At 41.8% G+C, this 10221-nt stretch overlaps 1 protein-coding gene across 1 annotated transcript; it reads right to left on the bottom strand.

The window, feature by feature from the left end:
- Window positions 1–1634: 1634 nt before the first annotated feature.
- LOC139912119 (photoreceptor-specific nuclear receptor-like) lies at window positions 1635–7497 on the bottom strand. The gene is made up of 8 exons (XM_071899822.2): window positions 7400–7497; window positions 5921–6064; window positions 5181–5284; window positions 4611–4901; window positions 3715–3893; window positions 3050–3290; window positions 2271–2376; window positions 1635–1767 (listed from the first exon to the last, which is right to left on the bottom strand). The coding sequence occupies exons 1-8, from the start codon at window positions 7495–7497 to the stop codon at window positions 1635–1637; spliced, it is 1296 nt and encodes a 431-aa protein (XP_071755923.1).
- Between the last annotated feature and the right edge of the window lie 2724 nt (window positions 7498–10221).

The following is a 10221-nucleotide window of genomic DNA, read 5'->3' on the forward strand; positions in this document are numbered from 1 at the left end:
GCATATAATAGTGTTTATGAGAATATTTCAGTGGTGAATGTGAAAGGTCTTACTAGTGTGTGTGTGTGTGTGTGTGTGAATATTTTCAATTTTCAATTTCAGTTTAGTAGGGAATGTGAGAGGTTTTCAGTAAAGTGTGTGTGAGTGTTTCAGCAGGTTAAATGAGAGGATCTCACAACACATGTATGTGAGGTGTAAAGTAGCTGTATGTGCAAGCCAAGCTTGGATTATGTCCCATATGGCCCCTCATTTTCCATATTTTTATGGTTTTTATGTAGATGAATGTCCATCTTCCTATTTCAGTGTTGATTCTTGGTAAAGTGGAGGATTCTTGTGTTTACATTTTGTATTAATGGAGTGGTTCAGTCTGATAGATATCAGTGGTGGAAAAACTCCTCAAATCCTTTACTTCAGTAAAAGTAGCAATACCATAAAGGAAAAATACTTAATTAAAAGTAAAAGTTCTGCATTCAAAAGTTTACTGAAGTAAAAGTATAGAAGTATTAGCAGTAAAATGTACTGAAGTATCAAAAGTCAGAGTGTTAAATTATTGAAGCATTAACCTGTAAGAAGTGTTTTAATGTTGTCGGTCTAACTGCTCCATATACTGTTGGGGAGTTTAAACTCTAGCAATGCAACATATTTTATGAGCTTATCGTATGTTTTGCATGTAAAACCTTATTCTGCAAAGTAACTAGTAACTCCAGCTGGCAGATAAATGTAGTGGAGGAAAAGTAGAAAGTCTCACAGAATGGAAATACTCAAGTAAAGAGCCAGGATCAAAATTGTACTTTAGTATAGAACTTGAGTAAATGGACTTTCCACCTCTCATAGCGATTAATCTGCAATAGATATTTATGGGTCTATTAGAGCTTAGAATTTTCTAATAGCATAAAAGACTGTTAACTCTAGTCCATCCTGATGTGATGCAGCTCTTTCACTTCTGTTTCTTCTGTTTCTGAATCATCTGCTGCTTTGTTCAGGCTGAGCAGTGTGCAGGTTTCTTTTTTCTTTGCATTTCCCAGCAGCACCATAACTGATTTGACTAAAAATGGTCAACGTAAGTAGGCAAAAAAAAAAGTGACTCTTTTTTTCTATATATTGACAGAATCTGCTATGTCAAATTCCTGTCTCCCACCTTTTTTTCAGCTGTTTACAATTACTGATAAACATATTGAAACAGAACCAAAGCAAATTTTCAAGCAACTTTCACTTTATCAAGGCATGGTAACATGAATACAACACTCACAGTTATGATAGCAGGAATATATCTACCACCACACAAATAAAAATGTACATTGCAATCTTCACAAAAACAAAAAGAAAAACAAACAAACAATGTAACTCTAGACACTGGAGGATGAAATGAGTCACTTCAGACGAAACTCAAAGTCTAATATGATACAAATAGACAGCAAGCGTAATATAAGCTCAGTATCTTTTTACATGGAATGACTTGATGTGATGACAAACAAACATTAAAGTGGCCTTAAAAAACAAAAAAAAAACAAAAAAACAACAGCATGCAGAACCTGTGATATGCTCAGTATGCAGAATGCAAAGCCGGATAGACCAGTCTCTACTTGAACGTCTCTGCCGTCCAGACGCGCAGAGATGCATCATGGGAACGCTGTTCAGTTTTTGAACATGTCACACAGCAGCTTCTCCATGGGAGTGTTCCCGATGGTCCTGTGGAAGAACAGCAGCTCGATCCGCTCCGAGTTCACAAACCGCAGCGAGGGCAGCAGGAGCAGCAGCTTCCCAAACCTGCAGATGGAAAAAAAAAAAAAAATCTGTGTTAATGTACGTAGTCAAAAAATAAAAAAAACAACAGTAAATAGTGCAAGATGTATGAACAATCTTCTAGAATTTAAAAAAACAAAGATGTGACATTTCCATCTTCACAATGTTAAAGGAAAAATCCACCCAAAACACTTTGAAACTATAAAAAAAGTCACAGTTTTTTTGTTGTTGTTTGATGTATTTTCTCTCGCTCTATTATCACTATCTTTCTCTCCACCTGCATGTAAAACCCTCAGCTGAATGCAACATTTTCAGGCCCCTTCTCTGGGGGTTGTCGAAAGGCATTCTGGGAAATGTAGGAAATCACTAACTGCAGTAGAAGTAGACGAGGCAGGTTGAGGGAAAGTAAGGAAAGTAAATTATAACACTAAATCACAAAGTAACCCCTGGAACACCCTGAACATCACAGATTGATGGATCTGAGGTGGATTTTTCCTTGCGGTTCAGAGTCTGGATCTGGATGTTACCTGGCCGGCTGGCTGGGGTAGTGCGAGCGGATGTGTTGTCCCAGCATCACCTGCGACTGGTCCTGCAGGTTCTCCACCTGCTCTGGATCCTTCAGACCGCGAGTCTCTGTGGACGAGAAGAACAGAAAACTTTGTTGAAAACTGAGATCCAATCTGTGGAAGCAGAGCCGCTCTGAATTCCTGCTGATAATTACTCTTATTCATTTTGACAGCTGACGGTTTTTCATTATTATTTGAATTTTAAAATGTTCTAAAAATGAAAGTTTGACTAACTATTGACTAACTAAACACTCACTGACATGTTAAATTCAAGAGGTCGTGGTTACATTCTATTTTATTGCTTTAATATTCTTTATTTATACTTCTTTACTTTTTTAGTGCTTATTTTCTAGTCTACTATCTGCTTACAGTCTATCTGTGTTTTTTCTCTGCTGAATCCTGTTAGTTTCCTCAGATGATTGTGATTTCAAGGCTGGATTCACACACAGAGAGAGAATCCCACTTTGTGACCGAATATGGATGGAAATTATCTTTATTTATTGCTTTTCTAAACAGATGGATTGTTTTGGTATTAGATTTCTGTGCAACTTAAGTCGAATTTGTATCTGATCTTGGGCCATGGACAAATCTGCTAATGGAACCCCCCCCCCAAAAAAAAAAAAAAAAAATAGATATTGACGCTTCTTGTTTCCAGAAAATCCCTGAAACAACAAGTGGAATCATCTCATCTTGTTGAAAAAAAAAAAGATTGTAATCCTGTAATTGTAGTCCCCCCTCACCTGGCTTGAAGAGCACGATGGCCTTGAGGCAGGCGAACTCGGTGGGGTCGACGGCGAGCGCCTTGAAGCGGCTGAAGACCTCCTGCAGCAGCCGCAGGTCCAGGCCGCTGTAGCTGGTCTTGCCCTGCAGGCCGGGGCAGAGGTCCGGCAGCGAGAGCAGAGGGCAGCTGTCCAGGGGGAGAGACCACTGGATGGCACACAGCAGGAAGAGCTCGCTCCACGCCTCCTCCAGCAGGATCACCTGGACGGAGAGGAGGTCGGGGTTATTATTTTAAATTCTAGTCCAGGTCCCAGGGTTTCCAAAGACACCAAATATGTGCAATCCGAGCGGAAGCTGCAAAGCCAAATCCACTAATCCTCAGTTTGTCAGGACTTCATGCTGATATTCATTTGTGATCCATAGACAATGAAGTCTAGCAGCTCAGTAGGCAGTTGTACTGTCATTTTTTATTAATTTATTTTTAATTTAACCTTAATTTTACCAGGAAGTCCCAAGGTTTCCAAAGATACCAAACATTTCAGGTTGAAAATGTGTATAAAATGATGCACAGACATCTACATTTTTTTCCATTTGCTGTAATGTTGCAGCATCTTGGGTTTGAGTTAAGTGCTTTTTCTAAGTAGATTTTTCCTGATGCAGGTCCTGTGAGCGAAGCGACGCTCACCTGGTCTCTGAAGGGCAGGTTGGAGAACACCGGCAGGTTCTTGGCCCACTTCACGGACATGAAGAGCAGCCTGGCCGAGGTTTCGTACACGTTCTCGGAGCTGGAGGGGTACAGGGCCATGTGGTACTCCGACGACGCTCGCTCCGGCTCGTTGCTCGTCACGTCGATGTTCTCGTCAACTGAAAACACACCGACACTCACTTTACACACTTTGTTATATGCCAAATGGATAAATCTTAGAGAGGTAAATTTATAGTATAGATATGTAGGTTGTAGCGGCTTTTAAGATTTAAGATTTTTAAGATTTTCTGAAAATACAGTTGATTTTTGTTCATATTGGTGGTTGTTTGCCAGTGAAATGAATGAATTTTTCACCTTGTTAGCTAATTTCCCATGTCATTTTTATCTATAAATGACAAAGAAACTACCAATTATTTTCTTGTATTTTTACTTATTTTTACATGGAAAGTATACATTATTATAATACAGTATTTCTTCATGGCGGTGTACATGAAACTTTCAGCCATAACAGCATCACAGATTTCTGAACAATCCTGTTTCAACCAGAAATACGTCAAATTACGGAAGCACAATGCTGTCAAAATGCTGTTTCATTGTGACTTTTAATTACCAACACATCACAGGATCGCATATCTACTGTCAGAGAAATGAAGTAAATAATAGAAATAGGTATTTTTTGCCTATGTAGGCCTTTGTGCTAATTAATGTAATTTTTGTTTTTTGTTTTAGAGGTGAATGTTTTGACCTGGTGTATGGGAGTCTGTACAGGCCTAAAGTTTCAGTTTGCCAAGATTTTTTATTTGAAACATGTAAAATAAATCAATCAAGATATCTTTTTTTTTGGTTCCTATTAGAAAAGAGTAAATGGTCCTCACCGTCCTCGGGCTCCAGCTTGGCGCAGGTCTCGGCCGTCATCAGGCTGGCCATGAAGCGGTGGTTGTTCTGCGGACTGACGCAGCGCTGCGGGCCGACCGACGAGCTGATGGACATGGAGGAGGTGATGTGGGGCCACGTGATGACGGAGCCGGTGGAGGAGGAGGAGGAGGAGGAGGAGGAGGAGGAGGAAGGGTCCCGGGTCGTGGCCAGGTGCTCCTTCTCCGGGTCGACGTCGATGGAGTCCAGACGGACCTGAGCCGTGCTGCGGGGCTGACGCTCGTTCTGCACCGCTGTGAGGAGGAGGAGGAGGAGGAAGGAAAGAAGAAGAAGAGACAGGAAATAAAGAGAGAGTGGGATGAAGAGGAAGAGGCAAGGAGGGAAGAGAAGGAAACAAATAGGGGGAAAGGAGGTAGACGAAGCAAGATTAGACGATCTGTTGTCATGTTTGTCTCTCCTAACTGGTCCGGCAGAGGAAATTAATCATCAATAATCATCATCATCAATCGGATAGTTTCTACATTTGGATAGTTGAGTGTTTCTGAATGGTAAATGTGACTTCAGACACTCACCGTCTTTGTTCATGCCGGCCTGGAGGCACTTCTTCAGCCGGCAGGCCTGGCACTGGTTGCGGTGAGCTTTATCCACCGGACACATGCCTGTTCCCGCCTGGCACCTGTTAACACAGCAAGGCTCTTATTAAAGGGAGAGTCCACTCAAAATCAACCAGAGGCATCTATTCAGGTTAAAAAAACATGAAATAGAGACCAAGGCAACTCCTCCTCCTTTAAAGTATCAAAAGGCAAAAGACTTTTACTCAGACTTTTGCCTTTTGATACATTAAAGAGGAGTTGCTTTTGTCTCTACTTCATGTTTTTCATCCGTTTTTTGCCCTCAGACCAAACAACAGCCTCTTATACTACAGAACCCACCAGTAGAGCTCCAGTATCTGATTTTTACTTCATCTATTTCAGGTTCAATTGTCACTTGAAGAAATTTGGAAACAATCATCTAAGACCCAAGTAACAATTTCCACAGAAACTCAGATTTATAATGATAATGAAAAAGGATGGAATCTTTGCACTTTGAATTTGCCTCCAGTTCCCATAGTGCACCTCATCTACCAACTGTTCCAATGGGTCAGGGCCAGTGTGAATCTTGGTATCTTGGTACACTCTCTACCTTCAACCCAATAAGCATAAACTGAAATGCAGCAGAAAAAAGTAGAGCAGCAGCAGAAAACAGTAGAGCACCAGCAGAAAACAGAACAATAGAGCAGCAGTAGAAACAGTAGAAAGCAGCAGAAACTTGCCTGTAGATGAGTCTCCGCCTCACGCTGCGTTTGAAGAAGCCGCTGCAGCCGTTGCAGGCGTAGATGCCGTAGTGTTTCCCGCTGCTGGTGTCTCCGCACACCTTGCACAGCAGAGCCGGGCTCAGAGCTTTTCCCGGGGCCGGACTCTTGGCTGCAAGTCAACACAGGCGGAGCGGTTAGTGACGAGCGTTTGCTCCAGTCTGCATGTATTGTTTCATAGATTTCTCTGCCATCTGCGGGCCGCAGGTCGGCATGTGGCGTGAAAGAAGAGCGAACACGGCATTTAGCTCTGAGAACCTCAGTCAGGGACGGGATGATATTTTTATCTCACGATACGATTCGATACGCAACAATTTAAAAATGTCATTACAAAGTGACAATAATATAATTTGGATGGAGAGCTTTTGAAATTGTGAAAATAAAATATCGCGATTCATTTTTCTGCTCCACGATGCGTATTGTCACATTTTTGTATTGCGATATATTGAATTTCGATATATCGTCCCATCCCTATTATGAAATAAAAATGATGAATCGCCAAAGGCAACTCATACATACAATAATAACTTTGAAAGTGACATTGAATGGATGCTGATATTAATCTAAATAAAGTCATCAATGATAAATAAATGAAGATAGCAGAAATAGCAGCATGTCTGTGTTTATTTATTGGCATGTAAATGTCTCAAAATGCAGTTTATCAAATTTGTTTCAGTAATAAATTACAGTCGCGAAAAATATTTATCTCAGCCTTGTTCTGCTTTACTCAAATATATTTATATAGAGAAAATGTGACAACATGAGCCTGGAATTATAAGGTTCTATCTGACTTGTTTCAATTAAAATTTAGTTATAATGACTATATAAAGAAAACCTCTGCATACTTATAAAAGGAGCGAACAACGTGTTTTGCTTGTTGCTTCCTCAGATTTGCTCAGACTCTCTCCACATATTCATGAACTTTGAATGTTATTTTATGCTTGCGTGGTGTTTACTTAAAAACCTTTTGTGGTTAAATATTTTTAAACGATAAAAACTAGGCTACATAACAGTTTCACCAGATGGGATGTCAAATCTTTGGCGCTCAATATCTCAGAACTGCACTGCGCAATAGAGCTGCAATTATCAGTTATTTCCATTACTGATTAATCTGTGGATAATTTTTTAGATTTATCATTTAGTCTATAAAATGTCAAAAATAATGACAATTGTCCATCAGAAGTTCCCAGAGCACAAAGTGATTTTCAAATGTCTTCCTCAGTCTGACCAGCAGACAAAAAACGCAAAGTATTAATTTTATAATGATGTGAAACAGAAAAGCAGCAAATCATGGAATTTGTGAAGCTTGATAAATGACTAAAATTACGATCGATTAATTTTCTTGATTGACAATTAATCGACTAATCGTTTCAGCGCTGCTCTGCACAGACAACAACTCTGCAGGAACCTGTTGCTGCTGGCGGAAGCGCACATGTGGACCTCTTACCTCCTCTGCTGTCGTCGGTGCCGGCGCTCCCGGACGACTCGGAGGGCGACGAGGACGGCAGCATGGGCATCTTCGACAGGTGATCCTCCATCATCTTTAACAGGAGAAACGCCCTCTGGTCTGACGACGCGAGAGACAGAACGGATTCGAAGTATTCCTCCTCTTCCCTGGAGTTGGAAATCTCACGGCGTGTAACGTCCAGTGTAACGTCACACTGAAAATTCAGGCTCCTCTAGATGTGCGGGTGTTTCCTGCGGCGGTGAAGCTGCAGGGAGAAACACTTGTCGGAGTGTCAAAGTGTAAAAAATGTGTTGAAAGCAGCGGCGGCCTCCTGCGCTGTGTGTGTCGGGCGGACAGATGGCAGATCCAGGTCCTGTTGGAGCTTCTACTGCTGCGCTGTGGAGCTGCAGATGGGCTGCTGCTGGGCCATCGGTTCAACTCACACTTGTTGCACGTTAACAAGTCAGTCGTCTCACTCCTCTCACTCTGTCAGGCTGTGTGTCGGTCAGGCTGTGTGGGTCCTCCTGGGCGGCAGGTCCTCAAAAGGGAGCCAGAGGGGTGGGGTGGGGGGTGGGGGGGGATTAGCCCCAAGCGCTGTGTAAGCAGCACGCTTATTTGTCATCCTCTTAATCTTTACTGTTCATCTACTGGATCAATCAGTCACATTGCCAGAACATGGGTGCCGCCTGGACAGGAATCCTCACGGTGTCTACAAACTGAGCAGAAACGAAATTAAAAAAAAATACAGATGAAACCCCGTCCAGGAGCTGTAACTTTAGACCGGTTTCCATGCGGCTCCCCCCTCTGTCTGCCCTGTCCGTCAGTCAGCGGGCCTCTTCAGTGTCTGCGGCTAAAGGGACGATTACATGAGCCGCAGCATTATTATATTTACCAGCTCCTTCCATTTGCATTGCCCTCTTTTCCCCCCTTTGCCTCCGAACCCCAGCTCTATTTCCCCCTGTATATTTGATCTGCGTGATTGCCTCCTCTTCATAATGACTCCCAGTGTTTGCTGAGGAACTGCCTATTAACTCCCATTTGCCTCTTTTTGACAAACTAGAGATCATCCGCTTCCCTCTGGCTGCCGGGAGAAAAGGTCACCGGGAGAATAATAGAATTTTGAATGGCCGGTGTTTTGGCCGGTGCTAATTTTGCTCATTCACGAGGATCCCCATGCATTATGAAGGAGCCGGAGTCACCACACATGGGGCCATTACAGCAGCATTTACATAGGCAGCAATATTGAGCTGCAGCCACAGGAGTCCCAATCACATGTGAGAAATGTCTTTGAGTTCTGAGTTTAAAGTCAGAATTCTGAGAATAAAGTCATAAATAAAATAAAAAATCTAAATACATTTTTCACTTGTGGCCCTAATCCTCTTCTGTAAGATTCAGATTCAGAAAAAAGCTTTATTGGCAGGAATCAGGTAGCATTGAGTGTGATGGTCGGAAAGGCAATAGCAGGAAAATTTGGGGATAAATGAAATATACTTTACTTTATTGGGACGATGAAAATAGAATTAACACTAGAGAGGGCCGGTGGATTTAGGGGTCTAAACAAAGTTAGTGCTTTATAAATATTATTTCCTTGCATGATTTTGAGATCCAGCAGCAGCTGGTTTGTGCAGAAATTGGGTTTAGGAAAAGTCACAGAGGAACGTTGCGATATTTCAACTCTAAGATTCAAAGCGGCCGTCACGCGACCGCGGCTCGGCCTCTCTGGTGTTCATGGAAAGTTGATGTGATTTCAACTTTTGTTTCTGCACACACAGTTGAGCGGTTCGACTGAATGATCTGGATCTGAAACAGACGCGCAGCAAACGTTTCTGTGTTTTCTTCCACTTGGCACAGGAGACATCTGACATCTGTGGTTTGGCATCTGCAGTGACTCTTTGTTGTCTGTTTGTCTGTTTGTCTGTTTGTGTAACTGCTGTGTGCCTGTTCATAACTCTGATAACATCTCATCTGACTGGACACTCAAACACTTTCATTCAACTCAGATGATTAGATTAGATTTGTATTGGTCTCCGTAGAGAAATGTATATTGTGCCATAAAAAAATGCTGCTCACACTTCATTAAACAACATTAAACACACACACAGGCACATATATCACACATACCATATATCATATAATGTATTTTTCTCTGGAGTATGAAACAGAATCAAAACATGGCAATGCAGCGTGTTTAATCAATTCACGGTGAATGATTGGTTCTTTTTTCAAATCTTTAAATTGGAAGAAATATTTGAACTGAGGATACCAAAGTGCCATTCGCACCCCGAACCCGTTCACACCAATTCCCCCGCGAAACTCTTAAGTACAAAATTTGCTTGGAGAGCATAAATTAATGTCGATGTCAGCAAGATCCAGATCCACAAAAACAAGGCAAAAAAAAACATAATTGGAAAAACAAAGTGGAGAGCAGTTAAGTAGATTAGAGCTTGGCCACATTTTGTCTGCAGAAGACGGGGGGGAAGAAGCAGAATTAGCTCAAAAGATTAAAAGAGCAGTGAAGACACATATGGAGGCTACTCTCTTCATCCCTGGTCACTGTACTGTTGACCCCTGCAAGGTTTACCACTAATTATCTTCACAGGTCAACAGTCTGCATGTGGATTTACCTAATTAGAGACTTATTCTGTGATGTGTCACCGATACGGAGTCATGTTTGTTGATGAAAAGTGTCAAGACAAACACTGATTTTTTTTTTTTTTTTTTGGCATTTCTGCTTTATTAGACAGTCACAGTAGAGACGACAGAGCAGAGAGAGGGGTGACGTGGAGCAAAGGGAACAGACCAGATTCAAACCCGT

Source organism: Centroberyx gerrardi, chromosome 1, assembly GCF_048128805.1.
Source record: "Centroberyx gerrardi isolate f3 chromosome 1, fCenGer3.hap1.cur.20231027, whole genome shotgun sequence".
NCBI classification, from domain to species: Eukaryota; Metazoa; Chordata; class Actinopteri; order Beryciformes; family Berycidae; genus Centroberyx; species Centroberyx gerrardi.

Coding starts and splice junctions, on each gene's coding strand:
- LOC139912119 (XM_071899822.2), bottom strand. CDS start 7,497: ATGGAGGATCACCTGTCGAAGATGCCCATGCTGCCGTCCTCGTCGCCC. Junction 3,894..4,610: donor CAAGCTGGAGCCCGAGGACG/GTGAGGACCATT, acceptor GTGTGTTTTCAG/TTGACGAGAACATCGACGTG. Junction 1,768..2,270: donor TACCCCAGCCAGCCGGCCAG/GTAACATCCAGA, acceptor TTCCATCTGCAG/GTTTGGGAAGCTGCTGCTCC.